Source organism: Oncorhynchus gorbuscha, linkage group LG22, assembly GCF_021184085.1.
Source record: "Oncorhynchus gorbuscha isolate QuinsamMale2020 ecotype Even-year linkage group LG22, OgorEven_v1.0, whole genome shotgun sequence".
NCBI lineage: Eukaryota > Metazoa > Chordata > Actinopteri > Salmoniformes > Salmonidae > Oncorhynchus > Oncorhynchus gorbuscha.
The window spans coordinates 19,622,303-19,636,115 of NC_060194.1; the positions used below are offsets into that span (position 1 = coordinate 19,622,303).

Below are 13,813 nucleotides of genomic sequence, written 5' to 3' on the forward strand. Positions count from 1 at the left end.
TACATAGAGGGATCTTTTATGACATGTTCACTACCTCAGTCAAACTCTAAATACACCCGCATAGCCACGCCATCCATCATTGACGCAGACAGCCCTCTGTGTTGCCTGTGCACAACTGGAACGTTTAAGTTTTCAATTGCGTTGATGCCAATGGAGGACATAGTTAACGGTGGTTCAGATACAAATGGCCGACTTATTTAGAAGATCTGCAATGCAGCCTAGTTCCAAGTCTAAGCCTCTTTGTAGTGCATTTCCAGATTAATTCCAAGACAACTTGTTCATTTGATTTCAGAACTAAGCAAAAAAACATTTAGGCCTCATGTTCCCGCTAAACTGAGCATGTGTGTTGCAGCACACCTCCACCAGGACTGCCGCGCAGAGATGCAACAAACCAAAAACAATCTGCATTTGTTTTAGGCAAAACCAGAGTGCAGAGTACAATTCTATTGATGGGTGATTGTTAAATTGTTCCCCCCCCCTCAATCTACACACAATATCCCATGACAAAGCAAAAACAGTTTGACATTTTGGCAAATGTATTCAAAATAAACTGAAATATCACATATAAGTATTCAGACCCTTTACTCAGTACTTTGTTGAAGCACCTTTGGCAGCGATTACATCCTCAAGTCTTCTTGGGTATGACATTACGCGCTTGGCACATCTGTATTTAGGGAGGATCTCCGAATAGTCTCTGCAGATCCTCTCAAGCTCTGTCAAGTTGGATGGGGAGCGTCACTGCACAGCTATTTTCAGATATCTCCAGAGATGTTCGATCATGTTCAAGTCTGGATTCTGGCTGGGCTACTCAAGGACATTGAGAGACTTCCCGAAGTCACTCCTGCGTTGTATTGGTTGTGTGCTTAGGGTCGTTGTCCTGTTGGAAGGTGAACCTTAAATAGGGGGAGGCTGAGGTCCTGACCACCGTCCAGCAGGTTATCAAGGATCTCTGTACATTTCTCCATTCATCTTTCCCTTGATCCTGACAGGACTCCCCAGTCCCTCTGCTGCCACCCCAATGTTCCACCATAGGGATGGTTCCAGGTTTCCTCCAGATGTGACGCTTGGCATTCAGGCCAAAGAGTTCAATCTTGGTTTCACCAGACCAGAGAATCTTGTTTCTCAGGGGTCTGAGAGTCCTTTACGTGCCTTTTGGCAAACACCAAGCAGGCTGTCATGTGCCTTTTATTGAAGAGTGGCTTCCGTCTCGCCACTCTACCATAAAAGCCTGATTGGTGGAGTGCTGCAGAGATGGTTGTCCTTCTGGAAGGTTCTCCCATCTCCACAGAGGAACTCCGGAGCTTTATCAGACTGACCAAGTTCTTGGTCACCTCCCTGACCAAGGCCCTTCTCCCCCAATGGCTCAGTTTGGACAGGGGGCCAGCTCCAGGAAGAGTCTTGGTGGTTCCAAACTCCTTTCGTTTAATAATAATGGAGGCCACTGTGTTCATGGGGACCTTCAATGCTGCAGAAATGTTTGGGTACCTTCCCCAGATCTGTGCCTCAACACAATCCTGTCTCGGAGCTCTATGAACATTTCCTTCGACCTCATGGCTTGGTTTTTGCTTTGACATGCACTGTCAACTGTGGGACCTTTTATAGACAGGTGTGTGCCTTTCCAAATCATGTCCAATCAAGTTAGTAGAAACATCTCAAGGATGATCAATGTAAACAGGATGCACTTGAGCTCAATGTTTAGTCTCATAGCAAAGGGTCTGAAAACTTATGCAAACAAGGTATCTAATTTACATTTTATTTGCAAAGAAACAAAACCTGTTAGAATAAGGATGAAATGTTTGGAAAAAGTCAAGGAGTCTGAATACTTTCCAAATGCACTGTACATATATTGTCGTTATTATAGAAGTTTTAGGTTGTAGTTATTGGAATTATAGGACTATTTCCCTCTATACCATTTGTATTTCATTAACCTTTGACTATTGGATGTTCTTATAGGCACTTTAGTATTGCCAGTGTAACAGTATAGCTTCTGTCCCTCTCCTTGCTCCTCCCTGGCTCGAAACAGCAACACAACAATAACAGCCACCATCGAAGCAGCGTTACCCATGCAGAGCAAGGGGAACAACTACTAGAAGGCTCAGAGCGAGTGACGTTTGAAATGCTATTAGCGCGCGCTAACTAGCTAGCCATTTCACTTCAGTTACACCAGCCTCATCTCGGGAGTTGATAGGCTTGAAGTCATAAACAGCGCAATGCTTGACGCACAACGAAGAGCTGCTGGAAAAACACCCGAAAGTGCTGTTTGAATGAATGTTTACGCACCTGCTTCTGCCTACCACCGCTCAGTCAGATACTTAGATACTTGTATGCTCAGTCAGATATGCAACGCAGGACACGCTAGATAATATCTAGTAATATCAACCATATGTAGTTAACTAATGATTATGATTGTTTTTATAAGATAAGTTTAATGCTAGCAAGCAACTTACCTTGGCTTACTGCATTCGCGTAACAGGCAGTCTCCTTGTGGAGTGCAACGAGAGAGAGGCAGGTCATTATTGCGTTGGACTAGTTAACTGTAAAGTTGCAAGATTGGATCCCCCGAGCTGACTAGGTGAAAATCTGTTGTTCTGCCCCTGAACGAGGCAGTTAACCCACCGTTCCTAGGCCGTCATTGAAAATAAGAATGTGTTCTTAACCGACTTGCCTAGTTAAATAAAAAGGTATAAAATATATATATATATATATTTAAAAAAAATATATACATTTAAAAAAAAAAAAAAATTAAATAAAAAAATAAAATAAAAATCGGCAAAAATCGCGCCAAAGAATACAGATTTCCGATTGTTGTGAAAACTTGAAATCGGCCCTTCCGATTAAATCGGTCAACCTCTAGCACATTTTAAGCAATCTTTGAAAAGAGAGTCAGGTAAAAAGCTTGTTAATATTTAAGGGGCAGTGTAGTATTTTGGAACAGGCTTAAATAATCGAAAAAGCCAATAGTCAGAGGGTAGCCTACATTGTCTAGTTTTCTGTATGGTAATAATAATGATTTGTACTTTGTAAAGTGGGTCCTTGCATTATACAACAATATAATGTAATTTGCAGTCACCTATTTGGCCCGTGGTGTTACATGAATTAATGTCATGCCCTGCATAGTCTAAAAAGTTTTGATGATGAATGTAGGCTTGCATTGAACACCACATAGCTTTTCATTTCTATGATATAGCCCATTTTCATGTGAAAATGTTATTGGATTTTCTCTATTGGTTTTCTTGTTAGGCCACTTCTATTTTGTTCAAATTGATACTGGAAGTGGCACAGAATTCAAATTTCCATTTACAAGTCCTGAAATTTGCTCAGTGCCAAAAGAAATTAGCGGGAACATTGTCTATCACAGACAGAACAATGAGACAGATATTTCACTGGATGTACAAATGTTTTGCATCCACATATCGTAGTGAGATGAAGCCCACTGGTGGGCAGAGGGAGAAGATGAAATGAGATGGATTTTGGACAACATTCTGCAAATCTTCTCATCGATGAAACATTTGATCTCAATACAGTTGTTCCCAAAACTTGAATCTGTTATAAACAGAGTGGAATAAGGTTTGTAAACGTTACCCTTTGCAAAAGTTTGAAAAACAAATGGCATTGTTTAGAAGGAGTGCAAAGGAAAATTGAGTTACTGCACACGTGCACTTCACAGGCGTTCCCTAACGGAAATAAGCAGATGATGCTAGAAAGCACCAATAGGATCTCGCAAGCTCGTGCTTGGCTCTGCCCCCCCTCCTTACTTGTTCTGCCCACTATGGCTCATTTGTTCCCATTGGAAACAACAGGCTGTCCTTCAAAGATCTGGAATTGGATCTAAAACAGGAAGGGGACTTCCTGTGCTTTCAGGTAACGCCTGGAATCCCAGAATGTTGTCGTGCAGCCAATTCGTCTTTGTGTTGAAGGAATGGGTGGAGGATTTGTAGATACCTGCCTTTATCTGCAGTCAAACACAGGGAGGCCGTCAACCACTGGTCTTCTATGAATGGGAATATAAAACTGACTAAATCAGCAGGCCATACAAGCAAATTGCACCTCTATGGATAATGTCGACTACTGAGGACGAACTATGGCAGTAATGGAATTGGTTTATGATTTCAATTTCATTGACTCGATTTAGGCCATTGCCTAAACCGAGAGTTTGGGTGGATTACAAAAAAATGATTCTGTATTGTTAATTGGACAGGGATTATAAAATCTGTGTTTAACCCTAAACTACAGCTAGAGATTTATGATATTGTAATAATTCACTACCAAGCCTACTTCCTTAAATGAGGCATGGCTGATTTGAATAGGAGTATGAGGGCCACTGATAAACCCTTTCTTCGGTCTTCCTTCTTCAGTCAAATTTTAATAGGCTTATGCACAATGCCCTTTCTCTGGGTAATGCACTTTGTCAACGTTTTCAAAGGATTCAAGCAGGGCACCACAATCCTTATTAAATGGGACATAATCCTAATCCGTATGGTGCTATGTTGATATTCAGGGACAGACAGTTGGATCAAGTCTTGCTTTTGAGTAACACAAACTAACGCTTAGGCATAGGATCTGAAATCTAGGCTGCGCCTACTTTAACAACATGTATTCCCGTATCTGGAAATTGCAATTGTTGTTCTGAGTGTTTACTAGCCTAATTGAAGAAATTGTAGACAGCTGCTATGGTGACCCTGAGCACTATATGAGAAGCAGCCATGACAACCACTCTTTCAGCCTGAATAGAACTAAAATTGCCAGCTCTGCAAACAAACAAAAACTAGGAGAATAATTGTTCTACCATGCCTTGCCATTCCAATGTGGTTGAACACTGGATACTCATTCAACACCAAATAATTGCTGAATAGCCAAAAAAGTCAAATGAATCCCCAATTTCCCAGTTCAACTGGCAACCAATATAATTGAGAATGTATTTTCTTCTTCAGAAAGTAGGCAACAAACTTCAGTTAAAAATGTAGATCATTTTTGGCCTTTGGTTACATGTCTGGAACTTAATGACAAAACACTAAGAGAAGACAGGGTTTTTTTCTTACTGGAAAAACATGGACATTGGGATCAGCTGGCCCGGCATCCTTATTGAGTTATTTCAGCGTTGGAACGCAGTGACGTTGGAACACTGGTGCCTGCTGCTCTGGAATCCTGGCCACTGAGGTCATTCACAGAACTGTCTGCTTACATCACAGCTCCGGCGAGTCATTTGAAAAAGGTAGGGGAGAGGAGGGAAGTGGAGGCAAACATCCTGCGTGTGCTAGGACTCAGAAACAGAGCTGCTGCTGTCCATGGGCCACAGTACAATCACACTATTCACTGCAGCTACAGTAGGCTAGTCACTCGCCTGCTCTAAAACCAAAGATCTCCAGAGCAAAACAAACTAATCTTAAACTCACCTACATACTCAACAGTTCACACTTTCAATTTGAAATACAAGCAGTTTTTTTGTATTTATAGCCACAACAATTAAAACAATGTTAGCCTAAAGCAAAAATCTGAACAGTGACACCCTCTCAATATTTCAGCACATTTGACATTATCCTCATAAATCAGACATCACGTAGCAGTTAAGATTTATTAATGGCCTACTAAATATGGTGTCAACTGAACCCTTAACGTCAAGTGACTTTCCCAGGATATTAACAAATAAAACCAAAAATAGGCCGGGCAGAACATTCCCAGGAGTCCCTCGAGAACAACTTCGTCCATAGAAAACATAACTGTATACGGAGGTCAAAATGTTCCATTTTTATTAAGAAAACAGCTCTCTTCCGGTTACTCTGCAAGTGGGCAGCAGAATTGCAGATTAACAAGACACTGTCAACATCATTCTGCTTCTGTTCGCCATTGTATCACTCCTTCCTCTGAAGGTTCAATAATAATCTTTGAGGGGATCAAAAAATAGCTAGAAATCAATCTTAGAGTTCAATTACCCAAAGCTACTCTAGGTAGCTTTATAACATGACCAAGGAAATGCAAAGCCAATGTAGGCGTTACAGTCATTTCGAACATAAGAAATGGTTGCAAACATCAAGAGAAATTTAAACAGAATGCAACCCGATCTTAATACATACAATAAGAAAAAACAGTAGTGGAAAGCAAAGGACGTTATGTCTAAGCACAATATTATTGAGCTATCCCTTTCCATTCATTGAAGTGAGCTACCATGACAACAGTCCCTGCCAACATGACTACAGGATGTAGGCTACAAAGACACATCAGTTCAAATTTAGCCAGCATTCTTACATAAAACCCTTGCTGTATGTAAAGCCAAGCCATCTATAAATAGCATTTCCATTTAGCAATCTTAAATCATTAATGAGGACATTAAATTAACACCAGCTGAAAACAGTTACTAATCTTCCTCGACTACACAAGATATGATCACAAGTCACAACCATATTGCATTTTTTCAGAGGAAAACTCCCATCCATCACGTCTATTCCTACTGCTCCTCATCCAGACCCAACAACAGGATCTGACATATTCATGTAAATACATAATGTGAGAGCCTCTAAATTCCCCACTACTACTGGTGGCAGCAGCATAAACTGCCCCCTGATAATATGGAGATGTTTTAATTAACAGCTCTTTCGCTCTATGTGTAGCCTATGATAGGGCTTGGGAACTAAGCATGCCAAATATTGAAAATGATGTCAAAATAATGTCATCTGAATTGAAGGCATGTCAAGAAAAATATATGACCTTCATATATCTTTGGTTGTTGCCATATTTCATTGTGTTGACATGTGATGTACATGGAATTCTGAAAGTGCCTTTCATGTCTTCTGAACTTGACATGTGTTCTTGTCACCAAAATACGTAATTCAATCCCTCCATGACTCACCCTACACAAATATTAAATAAAGTTGTTAGTTAGATATCCTTCTGTTGGATGGTAAATATTTACCAATGCAATGGCAAACACTCTAAATACTGTGATGTTGGCAATAGGGTCAAACATTTACGTAATTCTATGATGTCTATGGTTGGATACATGGCTTGTTCCCTCCCTCAAGCCATGTAGCCTAACGTTACCCTTCTATGTGACCGAAGAACTTGGTTACAGTGGTCCCATTATTTGTTATGGCAACTTTGGAATAGGATTTGAGATGGCAAAACCAAAACGCATATTACACCTCTCATCTCAGTGCACTGGTTAACTAAGCATATTTGAAAATGTATGTCCATCTCACCATATACGCGCACCCATCCTTGTTGCTGGCATAGAGAATCCACCAGGATTCGGTCCAGCAATGGATCCAAGGAAAGCAGCCCCCCATGTAGAGAATCCACGTCGCCTATGGCTGAGTCGGGCTCCATACTAGAAATCACCTTTCCAACAACTTCCAGGTAGAAACAAGAGTCCAAAACTGAAAAGTCCACGACGTAATCGTCAAAGGGAAGCAATAACCTGCTGGAAAGTTAGCTTTATGACAACAAAACAATCACGTTTAACCCGGCTAAGTTCTCTCACGTTTACTAGCTAGCCCAAGCTATTTCATTGTTTGGCACAAGCCGTTCTGGCTAGACGAAAGCCCTACCATAATTTTTTTTTATCTCCCAGACTGCTGAGGGCGAGCAATCAACATTGTAAATGCTGGGTAGCTGTCTGTGTAGTCTAGAATCATTCGTTTTTTTAGCTATGGCTAGCTACGCTGTTGACATTGTCGCTGCCCAGAGATCAGAGGTGGAGTGCTGCTCCAACAGGACCACGCGCAGAAAAAGTCCCGAACGTCTGGTACGCTCCCCTGTTGTTCCAAGCAATTGTGTAGGGAACTAAATATTAAGTTTGTGCGGCCATGGCCTCAATTATTCGCCCATTCTTGAATACTTGAAGCAGCGCTCACGAGGTTGGGTTTCTCTTCACTCTTCCAAGGGGATCAAAAATCCTTTTCACATTTAAATCCAAACCAATGTTCCACTTCTATCACATGCCAGTGCAAGATTCTAGGGATTCAGGAGAGAGCAGCGGATCCCAGAGAGAATCGTTTACGCATGGGTTCAAAGGGGCCGTGCCCTTCTGTCAGATTCCACAAACTAGAACAAAAATTCATAAGCAACTATGATGTACTTACTATATGTATAATGCACATATTTTATAATGATTAGAAATAGTTTAAGCACCGGCTTAAATAGTATTTACATCGCAGATACAGTTGAAGTCGGAAGTTTACATACACCTTAGCCAAATACGTTTAAATTCAGTTCTTCACAATTCCTGACATTTATTCCTAGTAAAAAATTCCCTGTTTTAGGTCAGTTAGGATCTCCACTTTATTTTAAGAATGTGAAATGTCAGAATAACTTTCAGATTGAATTGCTTTCATCACATTCCCAGTGGGTCAGAAGTTTACATACACTCAATTAGTATTTGGTAGCATTGCCTTTAAATAGTTTAACTTGCATCAAACGTTTCAGGTAGCCTTCCACAAGCTTCCCACAATAAATTGTGAATTGTGGCCCATTCCTTCTGACAACTAGTGTAACGGAGTTAGGTTTGTAGGCCTCCTTGCTCACACACGCCTTTTCAGTTCTGCTCGCAAATTGAGGTCAGGGCTTTGTGATGGCCACTCCAATACCTTGACATTGTTGTCCTTAAGCCATTTTGCCACAACTTTGGAAGTGTGCTTGGGGTCATGGTCCGTTTGGAAGACCCATTTGCAACCAAGCTTTAACTTCCTGACTGATGTCTTAGAGATGTTGCTTCAATATAACCACAATTTTCCTACCTCATGATGCCTTCATTTTATGAAGTGTACCAGTCCCTCCTGCATCAAAGCAACATGATGCTGCCACCCTGTGCTTCACGGTTGGGATGGTGTTCTTTGGCTTGCAAGCCTCACCCTTTTCCCTCCAAACATAACAATGGTCATTATGGACAAACAGTTATATTTGTGTTTCATCAGACCAGAGGACATTTCTCCAAAAAGTATGATCTTTGTCCCCATGTGCAGTTGCAAAACGTAGTCTGGCTATTTTATGGCAGTTTTGGAGTAGTGGTTTCTTCCTTGCTGAGCAGCCTTTCAGGTTATGTAGACAAAGGACTCATTTTACTGTGGATATAGATACTTTTGTATCTATTTCCTCCAGCATCTTCACGACCCTTTGCTGTTGTTCTGGGATCGATTTACACTTTTCGCACCAAAGTACGTTCATCTCTAGGAAACAGAACACGTCTCCTTCCTGAGCGGTCTGAAAGCTACATGGTTCCATGGTGTTTATATTTGCGTACTATTGTTTATACAGATGAACATGGTCCCTTCAGGCGTTTGGAAATTGCTCCCAAGGATGAACCAGACTTGTGGAGGTCTACAACTTCTTTTCTGAGGTCTTGGCTGAGTTATTTTGATTTTCCGATGATGTCAAGCAAAGAGGCACTGACTTTGAAGGTAGGCCTTGAAATACATCCACAGGTACACCTCCAATTGACTCACATGATGTTAATTAGCCTATCAGAAGCTTCTAAAGCCATGACATCATTTTCTGGAATTTTCCAAGCTGTTTAAAGGCACAGTCAACTTAGTGTATGTAAACTTCTGACCAACTGGAATTTTGATATAGTGAATTATAAGTGAAATAATCTGTCTGTAAACAATTGTTGGAAAAATTACTTGTCACTTGCCAAAACTATAGTTTGTTAACAAGAAATGTGTGGAGTCGTTGAAAAACAAGTTTCAATGACTCCAACCTAAGTTTATGTAAACTTTCGACTTCAACTGTATGTCTGATGTAGACTGCAATTTAATATATTTTTTAAGTATTTTTTTTTTAACTGGGGCAGACATTCATTTTCTATTTGATACATTTAATTCATACCTAATGAACTTATTTGATTGTCATTTAATGCGCTGTTTTCTTCAAGTGAGGGAAACTACTATACCTCATAATGATGTTATTGCTTGTTTTATAATTTGTCAATACATTACATAAATACTACCTTTCAGCATGTCTTGAAATACAAAGTGATTTTCTCTCTCATGAAGACTCAGGCTTCTCATAATATAGAATTTTGTGATATGTCTCCACCCTGTGGTAAGTATAGTTCTCAGTCTGTTGATAATTAAATCTTAAAACACTAAATCCAGTCATCAACCCAGTCATTAATTTCCATCATCTGCTAACTTGCAAAGACAATGCACACATAATACACGATGGTGGTTCTGATGTTTTATTCTTTAAAATATTTTGATAGTACATGCAATGGTGGACAAATTCCACTTTGGTCAGTTTAACAGTTTTAGACCTTCTCTGGACTATTTGTGAGCATATTTGATTGTGACACATGCTCTATCTCCAGTTTTTGCTTTCTTTAGCTGTGGCTTCAGCTGCAAATAGAAATAACATTGAATCACTCTCATGCAACAGATATTCAGTCAGTGATTATGCATAATGGGCTGTGTAGATAAGGGGCACACTCTTTTCACACCACTTCAATACAGATACGACCAGAAATGATTTTCATAGCAGGTTAGGAGAACATTTGTCCTAACTTTTTTCCTAACCTTAACCTTCTCCTAACCTGCTACGTTAATTGTCCTAACCTGCTACTTTAATTATTCTAACCTGTTACGGTAATTATCCTAAACTGCTACGTTAATTATTCTAACCTGCTGCGTAAACTCTCCTGATCTGCTACGAAAAATTCACTTCCAGTCGTAGCTTGTATCGAAGTGGCGTGAAATTAGTGTTTCTCGTGTAGATAAAAGGACAAAGTAAAATGACCTTTGCAAGAAAAGAAACAATAGGTAGACTTGAATTACGATCATATTCAAATCAAATTGTTTTGGTCACATGCGCCGAATACAACAGTTGTAGACTTCACCGTGAAATGCTTACTTACAAGCCTATTCCCAACAATGCAGAGTTAAAAACTAAGGCAACTATTTACTCAATAAAAAAGGAAATAGTAACAATAAAATAACGAGGCTTATGCAAGGAGTACTGATACTGAGTCAATGTGCAGGGCTACAAGGTAGTTGAGGTAATACAGTGCGTATGTAGGTAGGGTTAAAATTGACTAGGCAATCAGGATATATTATAAACAGAGTAGCAGCAGTGTAGGTAAAGTGTGTTAAAATGTGTCTATGTGTGTGTGGAGTCAATGCAGGTGTGTGAGTTCGACTCCAGTGATGTACTGGGCCATACGCAGTACCCTCTGTAGTGCCTTGCAGTCGGATGTGGAGCAGTTACCATACCAAGCAATGATAAAGCCAGTCAAGTTGCTATCAATGGTGCAGCTGTAGAACTTTTTGAGGATCTGAGCCCCCATGACACATATTTTCAGCCTCCTGAAGGGAAGAGGCATTAGTTGTGCCCTCTTCACGACTGTGTTGGTGTGTTTGGACCATAATAGGTCCTAAGTGATGTGGACACTGAGGAACTTGAAGCTCTCAACCCGCTACAGCTTCATTGATGTGAATGAGGGCGGGTTCAGCCCTGTGTTTCATGTAGTCCAAGATTATCTCCTTTGCCTTGCCCACGTTGAGAGAGGTCTCTGACCTCTTCCCTATAGGCTGTCTCTTTATTGTCGGTGATCAGGCCTACCACTGTCGTGTCGTCGGTAAACTTAATGATAGTGTTGGAGTCGTGTGGGGCCACACAGTTGTGGGTGAACAGGGAGTACAGGAGGGGACTGAGCACGCACCCCTGAGGGGCCTTAGCTTAGTGATGAGCTTGGAGGGCACTATGGTGTTGAACGCTGAGCTGTAGCCAATGAACAGCATTCTCATGTAGGTGTTCCTTTTGTCCAGGTGTGAAAGAGTGCAATAGAGATTGCCTCATCTGTGGATTTGTTGGGGCGGTATGTGAATTGGAGTGTGTCCAGGGTTTCTGGGATGATCGTGTAGATGTGAGCCATGACCAGCGTTTCAAAGCATTTCATGGCTACAGATGTGAGTGCTATGTTGGGTTGAGTTCATTTTATTTTTACAGGGACAGTGCACATTAATCAACGTTTCAGTAAAAGTGCCGGTTTTAGCCAGCCGGCTAACTTTCAACCGCAGTCCCTGGGCAGGTTATTAAAAACAATTACAATATAGATGATCAGTGAGCACACACAGAGCAATCTAGGACAAGCAAGACATAGCATACAGACAGAGCAACATTGGACAAGCAAGACGTAGCATACAGACAGCAACATAGAACAGAAAGCAGCAAGACAAAATTCATAAAAGCAACAAAGTGTTTCCACACCTCACAAGATACAGACAACAGACATCATGGAAAGCGGCAATACACAGCTAGGGATTATGTTCATAAATCTGATTGACCTTTAGCCATGTCTTCATGCATTTTGTGAAAGTGTGATATGTGGTGCAGTTATGTGTATCTGATGGCAGTGTATTCCAGACATGGGAAGTGCTCACAGAGAAAGCAGATTTACTTAGGGTGCTTTTCCTTAAGGGAACTATACAGTCACCTCTCATGGCAGACCTTGTGGATCTGCTGCCATATGTTTTCTGTTTAACAAAAATACTGAGTGGAGAGGGAGCCAGGCCATTTAGGATCTTGAATACAAGACATGCGTCCGTGTATTGCACAAGATTTTCCCAACTCAGGAGCTCATGCATTCTGAGGATGTAACAGTGATGATGGCTATTGGGCTTCCTATCAAACACTTTGAGAGCCTGTTTGTAGACAGACTGAATAGGTTTTAATGTTGTACAACAAGCTTGGACCCAACTAGTCAAGCAGTATGTTAAGTGGGGGAGTATCATAGATTTGAAGTACAGTTTTGCTACATCTGTAGTCAAACAATTTCGTATAAATCGGAAATGAGCTAGGTTGAATTTGGTATTTTGAATGACCTTTTTCACATGCTTTTTAAAAGAGAGGTTGGAATCAAGTATGATGCCAAGGTACTTAAAATCAGATACCACCTGGAGCTTCTCCCCTGACATATAGACATCTGGCTCAGCAGCATCTGTTGCCCTCTTTGTGAAGAACATGCAAACAGTTTTTTTCACATTGAGATGCAAACACGAGTCACTGAGCCACTTTGTAACCTGGACCATTACAGTAGTGAGTTCTTGTGCAGCTTGTTGTTTGCTCTTTGCCTGCACATATATCACTGTATCATCTGCATACATTTGAACTTCAGACCTAGTACAGACAAAACTGTACGTGTCGGTAGTTATTTAGACCGGTTACCTTGGCATTCTCAATAGTCTTTCTCACGTTGAGTCGTGAGCTCAGACAGAATGAGTATAATAATGTCCTGAAGACATTGCCCAAATAAGTCTTGGATAGATGAGTTTGTGGTATTCTGGATCCAATCCAACTACACTGAGCAGGTGTTCGTACATATGTTCTAAGAAGCGAGAAAACAATGACTTCATTTTAGTAGGTGTAAAAAAACAAAACAAGAGTGAAACGTATCTACTTGGAGTATAGTAGTTTAGAGTTGATGTATTTGTGTTACCTTATCCTCCTTGTTGAGTGAATAATTATATTTTTACTTGAAGCACATACTTTGAAAGGAAGTTTCTCTCATATCTCTCACACACGTTTCTCTCATATCTCTCACACACACACACACACACACACACACACACACACACACACACACACACACACACACACACACACACACACACACACACACACACACACACACACACACACACACACACACACACACACACACACACACACACACACACACACACACACACACAGGTGACTCATTCTCATACTTTCACTCTATCTAACTTGCCTAGGTAAGATACTCTGCACAATCCATTTTGTAATAGCGAGAGGCAACCCCCCCCGCAGAAGTTGTTTGCCTGCAGGCCGGCACAAAGTTCCGCCAAAT

At 40.8% G+C, this 13,813-nt stretch overlaps 1 protein-coding gene across 1 annotated transcript in view; it reads right to left on the reverse strand.

The window, feature by feature from the left end:
- The window catches only part of LOC124009370 (ras GTPase-activating protein nGAP-like), a 98,497-nt gene extending 90,525 nt beyond the window's left edge, over window positions 1–7,972 (reverse strand). The window contains exon 1 of the mRNA XM_046321141.1: window positions 7,194–7,972. Coding sequence (XP_046177097.1) covers window positions 7,194–7,320 — 127 coding nt within the window. The 5' untranslated portion in view covers window positions 7,321–7,972. The remainder of the gene's footprint in view (window positions 1–7,193) is intronic.
- Window positions 7,973–13,813: the final 5,841 nt, after the last annotated feature.